This window comes from Mauremys mutica, chromosome 5, assembly GCF_020497125.1.
Source record: "Mauremys mutica isolate MM-2020 ecotype Southern chromosome 5, ASM2049712v1, whole genome shotgun sequence".
NCBI classification, from domain to species: domain Eukaryota; kingdom Metazoa; phylum Chordata; order Testudines; family Geoemydidae; genus Mauremys; species Mauremys mutica.
The window spans coordinates 45,206,737-45,220,510 of record NC_059076.1 but is presented as its reverse complement, the minus strand read 5'-3'; the positions used below and the strand labels follow the sequence as shown (position 1 = coordinate 45,220,510).

Here is a 13,774-nt window from a genome sequence, read left to right as displayed (position 1 = left end):
GCTTGTTGTGTTAAGTCTTAGCCCTTAGAAAGCATCTTTCCCTTTTATTTCTAAACACTATCATTTATACCTGAATTCACTTAAAATCCTATTTCCTTTCATTAATAAACTTGTTTTATTTTCAGTCTAAACCAACTCAGTGCAGTATTTGAATCAAAGGAATTGCTAACTCCAGTTAAAGTGACAAGATGAGCATTTTGTCTCTTTAGAGGAGCAAACTGTATTATTCCTTTGAATGGTTTAGGGGTGAACCTTGCAGAGCACACAGTTTGGGAAAAACTGTTAGGTTGGGGGGTCTTAGGGTCATCTTGCCAGGTGTACTCAAAGCTGGTATATATCAGAGTGTGGCTGGGGTGTAACAAGCTGCTAGAAACAGAGTTGCTTAGTCAGAGCTGCTTAGCACACAGACATTCACTGCATGCTTGTCTGCTGATTGTCAGTGTTCAGGCTCTTAGCCACAGAGAATGTAAGGCACTCAGGAGAGATAGCTCAGTGGTTTGAGCATTGGCCTGCTAAACCCAGGGTTTGGAGTTCAATCCTTGAGGGGGCCACTTAGGGATTTGTGGCAAAAATCACAACTTGGTCCTACTGGTGAACTTGATGGGGGGGCTGGACTTGATGACCTTTTGACATCCCTTCTGGTTCTAGGAGATAGGTATATCTCCAATTATTATTATTTATTACAGGCAGACAGTGATACAACCTTATTGGTCTGTATTGCATCCCCGAATGTGACACTATGAGCCATAGGCCATAGTCTGATGTCAAACTCTAATGATACCACACTGTTCTGGAAGATTTAAAGAAAATCTACCTAGAAACAGAAAATATTTCTATGTCCATCTCCATTGACAGAGCAGGATATTTGCTATACTATATGGTGAAAAAAATACACTGAGAGACCACATTGCATTTTAGAACTTCTGATATTGATTATAGAAATTAATAATTCCTCCTAAGAACTAAACAAACTAATTATTTTCTAATAGTTTAATTCTAGAAGAAGCCACTCTAATACTATAAATTGTTTCCTGCAGTATAACATTTTTTTATTCAAGTTTCAAGGATGTGATGACACTTAAGGTAAGGGGATAAGCAACTGTAACAAGCATTAACCTGCCAGGTCTTGCAGTAGCAGACAAGGAACCCCTGAAAAACTTCCCACCAATGAGACTGATTTAGTGAAACAGAAGAAAATAAAGTTTGCGGCATAAAATCAGGGTCATGTGTACTCTACAACACAGTTAACCTAAATTCTGCATCAAGTCCCCCAATTTCTGCAGCTAAATTATGCTGAATTTGGCAGGAAAATGACATTTCTGCATAATCAAGTAAATTGAAAATAATTTTTACTGAATTAATTATTAAATTAATACCGTTGGTACAGTATGTCTTGTGATATTCATTTGGGTGTTGAACTCAAGTCAAATCTCAAATTTTGAATGTTTTTCAGCTGTATACTAAGCCAATATTTTCAATATTTACTCTGCCATAGAATTTTGTATGCTAATAATTAAACTTTACAGAAGTTGACCAATAAAAAAATGAAGATTTTGACAGCTGGGCAAAGTTATATGGGGCTTTTGGCACCCAAGAAGCGATTTTACCTTTTTTAAAAATATGGAGGGTGATGGGTAGGAGGGAGCAAGGAAAAGGGAGTGAGAGCAATTTTAAATGTTTAGTCCTGTGCTCCAGCAAGTAGTTCACTTCTCTTCATCCCACACCCCCAATCCAAAAAATCTTTGGCTATATCCAACAAATACAGATCAATACACTACCTGGACACAACATAAATCATGTGCAAGATTTCACATTGTTTTCATTAGGTTTCCGTTTGTAGCCCACAGAGATGCATTGGATAGTTCACACATTCCCAAAGGCACTGTTGTAGACACCAAATCAATTAGTATGGGACCTAATTCTCCTCATTTCCCATTACTTTACAATGGAGTAACTCCACTGAGAGCAACTGGAGACACTATTTATTAACACAAGTGTGAGAGGAGAATCAGGCCCATTTTGTTCACAATCACCAAGATTTCCTCCTCAGACATAACAGCTAGAAACTTTTCCCATGGAAGTTTAGGTTCTGCATCCAAATCACAAGGGGTGAAATCTGTGGCCAGTTCAACAGGCACAGGATTTCAGTTACAAGTAAATCACTAAAGAAGACAGACACCAAAGGAAGGTGTGTTGCTTGTGCTTATTTTAAGTCTGTTGACCTTATTTTTCAGTGAGTCACCAACCTCTAATGCCTCTGTCATTATGCAGCCCATGACAGCACAGATCCTTAGAGTTCCTTCAGTTTCTAATCTGTTTAATGAAGACTTCAGTTGATCAATGGGAACAAGCCACGCACCAACAGCAGGAGTTGCAGTGCTCAGTAGGTTCAGTTGCCTTTTTTTTTTTTTGGAAGAAAAATTAAATATTAAAAGACAGAATTCAAGTTAAGCAACAATTATCAGTAGTGTTTCCTTATTCATTAGTTCAAGGGCAGAGGGATAGCTCAGTGGTTTGAGCACTGGCTTGCTAAACCCAAGGTTGTGAGTTCAATCCTTGAAGGGGCCATTTAGAGAACTGGGGCAAAAATCTGTCTGTGGATTGGTCCTGCTTTGGACTATAGATGACCTCCTGAGGTCCCTTCCAACCCTGATATTCTATGATTCTATATTACATAGCTAGATAGAGTTACAAGTGAAACAAAACAATCTTTATAGGCTTGAAAATGTTAAGCTATACAGAACAATATTATTCATATTTAAAACTGGTGCAAACATAAATATGTGGCTTTAAATGCCAGAAACACACTCACTAATACCCTTCTCTCACTCCTGCTACAGGCTCTCTTACTCTTCTCCCTCCTTCCTGGCATAGGGTAACTGGATTTTCAAAGTGAAAAACAGGTCACAGGAATGGGAGTCATGCAAGGGTGTACAAGTAGTTTTGACAGATGGAAAGGGGAAAGAAAATGATACACCTCTCTCCTCTCTCTCAAGCAATGCCATCACTTCCCCCAAACAATTTCACTGCCTCAGATTTTTTTTTTTAATTAAAAAGTACATATTACAATAAAAGGTCAAGATGGGATAAAATTAGTATCTACCCTTAAACTGGTCAAAACTTTGCTGTATTTTATACCCAACACTATATGCAACTCCAACTTTAGTATTTCCAGCTTTTTCAGTGATTACCACTGCAAATATAATATTTTCCTGAATATTTTCAAAAGTGATTTAGGAACTCAAGTCCCACTTTCAATGACACCAAAGGCTTGTCTCTACAAACGCAAAAATCTCACAGTAGCTAGTGCACGCCATCCACTCCACACACTAGCTCCCCTCGTGGACACACTTACTACGCATTAAGTGTGTCTTTATTTGCTTTAACTTAATATACTTTGGAAGTATATTAAGCTACAGTGCACAAAGACACTCTGAGTGTGTAGTAAGACTGTGCTCATGGCGGTGTTAATGCAGAATAGTTCACATGCTTTAACTTTACACTCTAGCTTATCCCACACTAGCTTCCTCGAGTAGTCAAGCCTTAGGCTCTTAATTGCCTAAATTCCTTTAGAAAATGGAATTTTAAGCACTTCTGAAAATATTCCTCTTTCCTACACTTTCCCTATACCATGTTCACTATTTAGACATTTTTAATCCCTTTTAAAAAAGAAAACCAGATCTATCTCCATATAATGATGACAGTTATACAGGCAGTTGCATACTACAGTGACACTGACTTGATCTGATCTATCTATATCCTAACGTTTTGTCATAATCCAATAGAAGCAGCAGCAATTACTAAGGAGGCTGCACACAGAATATACCAGATTTAATAATATACAGACCCGCTCCTTCTATTTCTTTTAAGTCTATGGAAGTATACCTTGAAAATTTATGGGCAGGAGAGCGCACATTAGTGGGAGCTGCAAAACTAAACCAAATTTCTTTGATTGTCAGCTTCATGCTGCAGGAGTCAGGTGGGGGAGGCATTAAAGGAAGATCTTTTTTCAGATCATCAGATTCAACTCCTTCATCCTACACAAAAAGAGGTAAATTGTTTTCAGAGGGCAACATGTGCTTAATAGAAAAGCATATTATGTACTGTCTGTCAAAAAATAAAATTGCATATGACATTTAACTAGACAAAAGGAATAAAAACACACATGCCCCACACTATCTCCCAAGATCATAGACAACGCATCCTTCAGAAAACTGCAATTTTAACTCTGTAAGCTATGTAAGCAGATACTTTGAATTCAAAGTAAATACAGAAGTTGTTAAACTGCTTCTAAAAATAATTCTGCACTATCATTAGCAATTGCTAAAAAAGAAATCAATCCTCAGACAAGTACCAAGCTGAATAATTTAAAAGGGCATGCACCCACCTGTTCATCTGAAACTGAATTTCCATTTATGTCTGAAGAGGGACTTCTATCACAAGGAAGATTATCATCAGACACATCGGTATTATAACCACTACCAGTTGGAGAATCTGAAGAATTGTTGGATGCAAGCAATCCACCCCTCTCTGTGGCATTAGATTTACCCATGACTCCAAAAGTACTATATAAAACAGCTCCAGATTGTCTTCCACCTTTAAATACAAAATTAGAGTAATTTGTTTACAAAACTCTTGGTTTGTTCCATTTATTCTATTTTCAAAAACTTTTAAAAATAGGGAATTTTGTCAATTTTCCACTCCCAGGTCCCATGCAAAACATTTGTAACTCCTCTTACTTTCACAAATACTTTGCTGCATACTTTTGTTAATCCTTGTGTACATATATTTAGATACAAATAAATTTAATACCTGTTTTTGGGAAAGTTTATATCTCCTCAAAGCAAATTTTGCATGCCCTCTATCTAACTGAAACATTAAACACACAATCGACTGAAGAGAACAATTCAGATGCAGAACACTTTTAGATTATTTCTTTTATAAGAGTGAACAACTCTCTGGAAAACAAGGCTCCAATCCTGCAAGCAGACCCCTACTGTGGGTCAGATTGTAGGATCATGGCCCAAAGGACTAGTCATATTACCAATTTCTATCTTTACAAACTTAATGTTATAGACAAAACTCCTTAAATATCATTAAGGCTGAAATAAAGCTAATATTTAACCTTTAAAAAGTTACTCTGCACCTAATACATGTCATTCTGAGCTAATTATATAGGCAACTATACAAGCTTACCTATTAGAGAATCCATTGTGTAAAGTACGTATGTTCACATAAAATATAAACTATTTAATACCACCTACATTCAGTAACTTTTTTAATTAAAATTAAAAATGAAGATTAGAAACTTGGAACACCTAACAAAGCATTTCATTAATTAATTACAATAACAGTAAATAATATTGATCATGTAGTATTGCAATACTCTAGCTTTACCTTTTATTGTTAAATTTTCAATTCCACATTCAAACATTATCCAGCCCCACCTCTCTTGGCTGGGACCTATTCGAGTTACATCTGGAACAGCTTGCTGATCAGTTTCATCGATAAAAGTAAACTCATCCAACTCTTCCAAAGTAAAAAGAACTTTTGACTTCTCAAAAGGAATCGCTGTTATTGCACAAGTCCCAATGTCTGTAAAAACAAGTAATTTACTACTTTTTTTATACAGATGATGACAAAGAATGTATATGGATATAGCGCATTTTTATAGTGACAGTGCATTTTTCCTAAATTAAAGAGGGTTTGTTTGGATTTGGGGAGAGACGGGGGAGGGTTGCATTTATCAATCTTTTTTTAAAATTATGCACAAAAAGGAAAGATTGAAAGAAGTGATCTTAACATTTGGAAGTGCTGCAAAAAACAACAAACAAAAACCTACTCATTAAGCATTGCTCATAACATTTTAAAATAGTGTTTCCCTTTCACCACATCTTCCATCACCTACATACAATCTGAAAGAGCCTGGAGAAGAAAGCAACATAACACGGATCCCAAAATTAAATTAAAGCCCAAATATATTTCCAATCTTAATGATGTTAAGGTACTGTTAGCAAAAATACGATGCAATATAAAGAAAAGTTTGTGGCTGCTTTTCAAAAATTGACTTGTGACTGGTTACAGCCTCTGAGATACTTTAGCCCTAAGGAAAAATCTTGTTACAGCACATTCCAAATGAATATCTTCATGATACCAAATGATAAATGAAATATAGTGATATTGATGTGATTCTCTTAGATAAAAGGGAAACTTTATGGCATATAAAAAAAGTGTTTTGTTTTTTTAAAGGCACTTGCTTGAGTCCACTATATTTTACGGGTATTTTCAAAATATATCTTCAGTACAAATTCAAAGTTTATTCAGTGGCTAGATTGTACGCCTCTGCCCATGTTGTAAGTGCATAATGTGTATAATCACTAAGAAAACAAACCCAAAACAGACTATTTTAAATTTGTTATATTACTTTCTTCGAAGTCTGAGGTCTAAAATGAGTCAGACCCGTGACTTGTACAAAAAAAAAATTAGAGGAGTTATCCTAAGCATCATGTGACAGAACTGATGTATGCTGGCAAAACTCTGTCACCAAAGGGATGCTTGAAGTTAATCAAATAACAGTGAGAGAGGCATTTGTGAAACTTTGCCTCCTCTCTCCATTGAAAAGGACAATGGAAAAAATATACTCACTAATGGGTATTGCATTTAAACAAAAGATAGGACCAGCTGCCATTATTTGGAAAGCAGCTCAAATTGGTAATTTCAGTCAAAAGCTAGGAGTAGAAAAACTGAAATCTGACTCAACCTTAAATATACAATCACAGTTGATGCCTCAAAAAAAAAATTGTTTCCACACTTATGAATAAGCCAACCTGTTGTATCAAGGCCTCTAAGCTGTCCATGAACACGATGAATGTTCAGTCTGGCAGCAATTTCTTTTCCTTTTTCTGCTCCAGCATTTGATCTCAGTGAGCCAGAAGACTGGGGCTGCATTTTACTGGCATGGATGTACCGATCAAACGTTACTGAATTCCTCCCAGTATCTGCATTGTTTGAAGTCTCTTCAATCACACCTCTTTTAAGTGAAAAGGGAAAAATAAATACAAAAATCTCAAAGATAATTATTTACCGAGTTTTTTTTAGTTTTACGCCAATTTAAAATAAAGTAGGCACATCAGAACTAAGAATTCTTTGTTCACAAAAACTAATAAAAGTTGATTAGGAAAACTAACAAAGATTTAATTCTCCTCTCAGTAGCATAAGTACAAATCCCTCCTGACATCACTAAGAGTTAAACCTGTGTAACTGAAGGATTAAGGCTTTAAAGATTCCAAAGTGCTCTTCCCCACGTCATTTAAAAACTAAATTTATATTTAGAAATCCAGTGACAAGAAAAGGCTCAGCCAGAGCAATCTTTTCAGATTCTCCTGATCTGCAAGATATTAAGAGTTATGAACTATTAAATGTTTTGTTCTTACCTGTTCATACGAACCTGTGTAGCAATTCTATCAAAACACAAAGCTACTAAGGAAACATGAGTCACAGTTTTGCCAGAAGCAATGCCTGGGGTTTCTTCAACCGATGCTTGCAATAAACACAAGTTTACCTAAACACAAAATTACCCCAAAGAATAAAGACAGTTTTTTTAAAAATGCCCCTTTAAAAAGAAAGAAATATAGGTTTCTTATCTGATATAATCTACACCATTTCTATTAAAAATGAAATCCAAGAGGGTGAAATAATCTAATATCTAAACCTTTTACAGAGTTTGAACACAAGTTCAGTCAGATACCATTGCACTGGTTAAAAACTTTAATTTTATACTTTATTTGCATAACTATTTTACTTTGATTGAGCAAGCTGACAAAAATGTATAATCCTCAACAAATTATGACAGTCATTTATCACAGCTAGAGGTAAGCTTTTCAAAAAGTCAAAAGAATACATAATAAGGCTAGCTTGTGAACTCTTGTCATGTGAGACTACATATATACACAGAAAATTATTACCTTGGGTATGGTAACATTGGCCTGAAGACCTTTAATTTTCACATTATCTTGCTTAAGTGAAAGATTAGTTTGTGCCTGTCCTTGGTTTGTTGTTCCTGTAGCAGGGTTCTCTGTTTTTGTTCCTCTAACATCCTGTTTGGAAGATAACTTAAAAAAAAAAAAGTGGTACCAGTTAGTAATTTACACTAATTTAAACCTATTAAAATATTTTTTAAATGTAAAGTAATGGGATGGCTCAGAGGCATTCCAATGCAATAGACTCAGGTTTGATTCCAACCTATGGTATCATGATTTCTGGATCATCCAAGTCTGAGTGTGCTACAAAGGGTTGTGCCGCTCAGCACATAAATTTCAACTGATTAAAGATCCAAAATGAATTCCAAAGAGTTCCTTTGATCTAAAATATTAGTTGCTTTGATAGGGGACCCCGAGGAGAGGTCACAAAGTAAATTAAAAATATAAGGAATCATCAGCAAGGATAGAAAGAATCCCTAGTTGTGGAGGAGGAGAATTGTACAATTAGTTTCAAAAGACTGATAGGAAGCTAGGGACAATTGTGTAAGGTATCAGATGGCCTGCCTTTCTGCCATTCCCCTATCACAAAAAGATAGATGTACTTTTATGGCTTCATTTCAGCAGAACCCTACCTCACAATCACAACTTTCTGGAAGTATTCTAAAACATTAACTGTGATAAATTATGTATTGTCAGTATACATATTCCACTAAAAAAAAAAAACTGACAGTAGGGGGGAGTGGCACTCTTGATGTCTTTTAACCTCAATACCAGAGAATTTAGGAGAGCCCTTATCAGCCAAAATCCTATGATTTGAGCTCTTGTGAGAGTCCGAGGAGCCCTTTTGGGGTCTTGACTCAGTATCCTCCCAAGAGCTGGAAGATGGCCCCAGGTAAGAAGAGTGATGCCTTTGCTCCCAATGTGCCTTCACAAGTTTTTGTCTCTTGAGGGACAGGTGGTGACCAGAGGACCAGCCAAAGCATTGGGGGATGATGAGTTCTTTGTTCATTCAGCTCCAGATTAGATGCATGGATTTTTCCATGAGGTACTCCCTCAGGAGTAGGGTGACCAGATAGCAAGCGTGAAAAATTAAGATGGGGGAAGGGTGTAATAGATTGCCTAATAATAGCTCCTAATATCGGGACATTTGGTCACCTTACTCAGGAGTATCTCATGAGATTTCTGCATCCCAGAAAGACCTGCAGATGACCATCTGTCCATTAGGTGCCCTTTGCCTTAACATATCAGGCATCACTAAGGGTCACAACAACAGGAAGGGCATTTTTTACATTTTAAAGTGGCAGAAAACAACAGAAATTCCCTGCTCAGGAAACAAGAAAAGTAAACACTAAAACCTTATCTATTTAAACAACAGCAAACTAACACTATGAACTATGTACATATTAAACAAATAAAAAAGATCATGAGAGCTCCAGGTGACACCGGAGTGACAACTCTTAGCCACGGGTGCTGAGGAGGAAGTAAGAGAGCGGTGAGGTGACTCCATCTTTTATGCCATTAATGGCAGCACAAGCACATGCAGTGTGCATGCACCTCCACAATGGTCAGTGCTAGCTAAAAATCTTTGACTCAAGTGCACTGGGCATGCAGACACCTGGAGTAGAATATGTATGTACTCAATCACTTGAAGGAGAACATTTGGTTATAACAAATGTGCATGCATCCTTAACTATAGAAGAAGATAAAAATTTAATCCGAAATAAAGACATTATGTTATTTGTTGTGTTTCATCCCACCCAATCTAATAAAAATATACATGCTTCTGCTCCCCCAAAACATCCTGCAGTTTTGTAGTACCCTTACATTCTCTGAAAAGGTTGTTTTGCTGTTCTGTACAGCTTCTCTGAGGACCTTATAATGTAGATCATCCACAATTGCTGCTGGGTGTTGAGTGCTAGCACAATGTACCATTGCTTCTATATACCTATAAGAGAAAAAAAATCAGTTCACAAAAGAAAAATTAATTCCCAACAAGGGGTCAGAGCAGGTCACAAGTCACTACAATGTAACATTTTTTCTAGCTCTCCTGCTAGACATGTGAAATTACATAAATTGGCCTTTTTTGGAGGAGGTGGGGGGAGAATAAGAGCAGAACATCGGCTGCTATTCTATGCATTATATAAAATCAGCTCTTTTTCCAAAGCCTATATACAACTAGTCTATCCAAAAAGTTTGATTTTAGCAATTGACCTTCTAGTATCTAGCAATTTTAAACATTTATCTTAACGTAAATGAAAATAAAATACCTGTCTAAAGCTTCTGCTACGAGAGGAGTAAGAACAACATCTACAGTTCCTTTTACTTCTACTATTGCTGTTGTTCTAGTCTGGGAGACCGGATGATCCAGGGTCCATTCTTCTGTGATTGTTTCATCATCTGTATTATCCATTGTTTTCTTTTCCAAAGGAGTATAGGGTGTACTAAACAAGTCAAATAGAAACTAATTATTCAGATTTTCTAAATAGGCATTATAAAATTTATAGTTAACATTATATTTTCTAATAGTTTGGTACGACAGCTACTCCAAAAGAATCAGAGCCTTGGGTTGGAGATTCAAGACTAAACAAATCTATTTATTTAAACAGAAGATTATCTGGGAATGAGGAGGGTCTTTCAGGACACAGATACTGTTCAGAATAAGCACAACAGACTATATATTTAATATGTGAAATGTGAAAAGTACCTATGTACATATGCTAGAACTATGCATGCAAGTAAGCATTCCCCAATTCAAAGATTGCAAAACTGGCCTCTCCGTTCACTGAAATGCTTCTTCCCCGCTATTACTGACATTAACATTGGTTAAGTCGGTGTTAAAACAACATTGGTCATGGCAATTCTCAACATTAATGGGATTTTTATAACATGTTGCAGAAAGGATTGTCTTGAGAGTCCCAGTCTAATGCTTTAGTCACAATAGCCAAATTCTACTTTTGGTTCTACCACAGGCTTCCTGTGGTACCTTGGCAAGTCATAGTTCACAATATGTAAAATGGGAATATTATTTCCCTACACAAGGGCAATCCTTTAACATTTGTGAGGTGCTCATATATTTTGGTGATGAGCAACACAGAAAAGCCTTTAAATAAGACATGATATGACATTCTAAAATAGATATATAACAAAAATGCTGCTGACACCAGCCTGATTTTAATAAGGCTAGCAAGAGCTGCAACAGTTAAAGTATTACACAAACTCAGTCACCTCTCATTTAAAGCCATACCAACACTATAATGTAGTGGTCCCCAAACTTTTTACCTCGCCCTCCCCCTTACTCCTGTCCATGCCCTCCCATTTCCCCCAAGCTGGGGCCAGGAGTGGGGCTGCGGCTCCAGGAGGGGAGGGATGTGGATGGGGTAAGGGGGCCAAGGCTGGGAACAGAGTCTCGGCTGGGGCCAGCAGCCACGGCCCCAGATGCAGGGCTGGCAGCCATGGCTCTAGGGGCCAGCAGCAGGAATGGAGCTGGATCATGCTCCCTCCCCACCCCCATGGTGCTGGCCCAGACCCAGCTGCGCCCCCCCCCAAAAAAAGTTCCTCTTCACCCCCCTGGGGGAGCGCACCCCACAGTTTGGGGACCTCTGCTATAATGCAATCTTTTACTCACTTGGATGTTGATCCTGTAAGCTGCATGCCTCTGTCCAGCAAAGCATTAGCTGTGAGACCCTGTTTAACAACCTAAAACAGTTCAAAACAATTACTACTTTGAGTTTATAAATGACTAATATATTCCATGAATACTATAACTTCAAGAGAAGATTCCCATTATTGTGTTTTCTGCTCTCGCCCCTCCCCCCCCTGCAAAAAAAGAGCGGCACTCCAACTAGATATCTAGGTTTTTTATCTCATACTGTACATGAATTCCATCACTAAGCTATCAAGTATCAGAGGGGTAGCCGTGTTAGGCTGGATCTGTAAAAAGTGATAAAAGAGTCCTGTGGCACCTTATAGCCTAACAGAAGTATTGGAGCATAAGCTTTCGTGGGTGAATACCCACTTTGTCAGACGCATGGCTGCACTAAGCTGCATTTTTATAACCATTTAAAGATCAGATCCTGAAATTCTCACATGAAAATCAATACAATGAATAAATATCTGAAAATTTTTACACAACTATTCAGGAAAAGTAATGTATGAAAGATTAACAATATTCATAATCTTTGACTCTAAAAGCACATCTAAAATTAGCTTTAATTGTGTTCATTACTTACATTTCTACAAAATCATTTTAATTATTTTTCATATGATATGAAAATTGCAAATTTAATACAGTATAGTGATCAGTTAACAAAGGGGTTAACCCAATGGAGCCATGATTTCACATTTGTACAATTGCTGATATTCAGTTTCATACTGGCATCTAATTAAAAAGAGGGGAAGGAGGCTAGGTTATCCTGAAATCAGAAAGCAATGGAAAATTTGCACCCAATCATACTGCTGCACAAAGAAAACAAACCAGAAACATTTTGTTCTAAGGGAGATGGTCGCTTTCCTGTGCTGAATCCTAATATGTAAACAAGCCTACTAAACTAATTCAGAGCACTGGGAGGTACTTTTCTGAGTCTTCACTAAACTGTACTAGTCTATAGTCTAATGGTTCTCAAACTTTTGTACTGGTGACCCCTTTCACATAGCAAGCCACTGAGTGTGACCCCCCCCCTTATAAATTAAAAACACTTCTTTATATATTTAACATAATAAATGTTGGAGGCAAATCAGGGTTTGAGGTGGAGGCGGACAGCTCGCGACCTCCCCCCCCACCCATGTAATGACCTCGCAACCCCCTCAGGAGTCCCAACCCCCAGTTTGAGAACCCCGCTATAGTTTTTGTTTTACTGATAGGTAATTCCAAAACTTTATGAGGCTTTTGAGATGAAATAAATACTTTTTCTTGGTACTCTAGTGTTGCTGTACTTTATATTGGTATATTCAGTTTTGATTAGACTTCACTGCTCACAAGACACTCTGACACTGTATTATGAAGAGAGTTTCTGGAAGACCCACAGACTTGGAGACTGCTAATCATGCACCTAAGGATAAACTAAATAAATGCATATTTTTAGATTTGTATATGAAATACAATGATCAGACTGTTCACTAAATTGAAGTTTTAAATCCATGCAAGTTTTCTGTATGATTCTCAAACTTCAAGACATTTACTCTGGATTTATTTCTGTCAGGTAGTCTCAGGGTTCCTGATGAAGCATTTACACAAAAAAAAAAAAGTTATACAAATTATGCAGAAGCAACTGCTGAAAGGATACTGACCCTGAAGCTGACACAAATTACCCCAAAACTAGAAAGAAATCTTAGGTACAACCATAGTTAGAGGACAAAATCTTCTCAGCTCTTACTTATATTTTAATTTTTTAAATTTTTTTTTAAATCAATTCTCTGCCTCCAACACAAACATTTTGGCCTCATGGATTCTAAGTTTTCATATATTAACGTACCATTCAAATGTCTTATTCAGATTTTAGTACAGGGTTTCTCAAACAGAAGTCGCCGCTTTTGTAGGGAAAGCCCCTGGCGAGCCGGGTCGGTGTGTTTACCTGCCCTGTCCACAGGTCTGGCCAATCGCGGCTCCCACTGGCCGCGGATCGCAGCTCCGGGCCAATGGGAGCTGCTGGAAGCGGCCAGACCGGTGGATGGGGCAGGTAAACACACCAGCTCGGCCCGCCACGGGTTTTCCCTACACAAGCGGCAACCCGTTTGAGAAACCCTCTTTTAGTAGCTCCTTCAAACATATACCTTCACACAGAATATTTAAGACTCCC

At 37.4% G+C, this 13,774-nt stretch overlaps 1 protein-coding gene across 1 annotated transcript in view; it reads right to left on the bottom strand.

Annotated features, from left to right (window-relative positions):
* Positions 1-13,774, bottom strand: part of KIAA1109 (KIAA1109 ortholog) — a 229,333-nt gene that overhangs the window by 103,110 nt on the left and 112,449 nt on the right. The window contains exons 29-38 of the mRNA XM_045017971.1: positions 11,605-11,675; positions 10,247-10,420; positions 9,804-9,924; positions 7,965-8,111; positions 7,434-7,561; positions 6,828-7,030; positions 5,398-5,595; positions 4,388-4,596; positions 3,886-4,037; positions 2,247-2,397 (exon numbers count right to left, since the gene is read on the bottom strand). Coding sequence (XP_044873906.1) covers positions 2,247-2,397; positions 3,886-4,037; positions 4,388-4,596; positions 5,398-5,595; positions 6,828-7,030; positions 7,434-7,561; positions 7,965-8,111; positions 9,804-9,924; positions 10,247-10,420; positions 11,605-11,675 — 1,554 coding nt within the window. The remainder of the gene's footprint in view (positions 1-2,246; positions 2,398-3,885; positions 4,038-4,387; positions 4,597-5,397; positions 5,596-6,827; positions 7,031-7,433; positions 7,562-7,964; positions 8,112-9,803; positions 9,925-10,246; positions 10,421-11,604; positions 11,676-13,774) is intronic.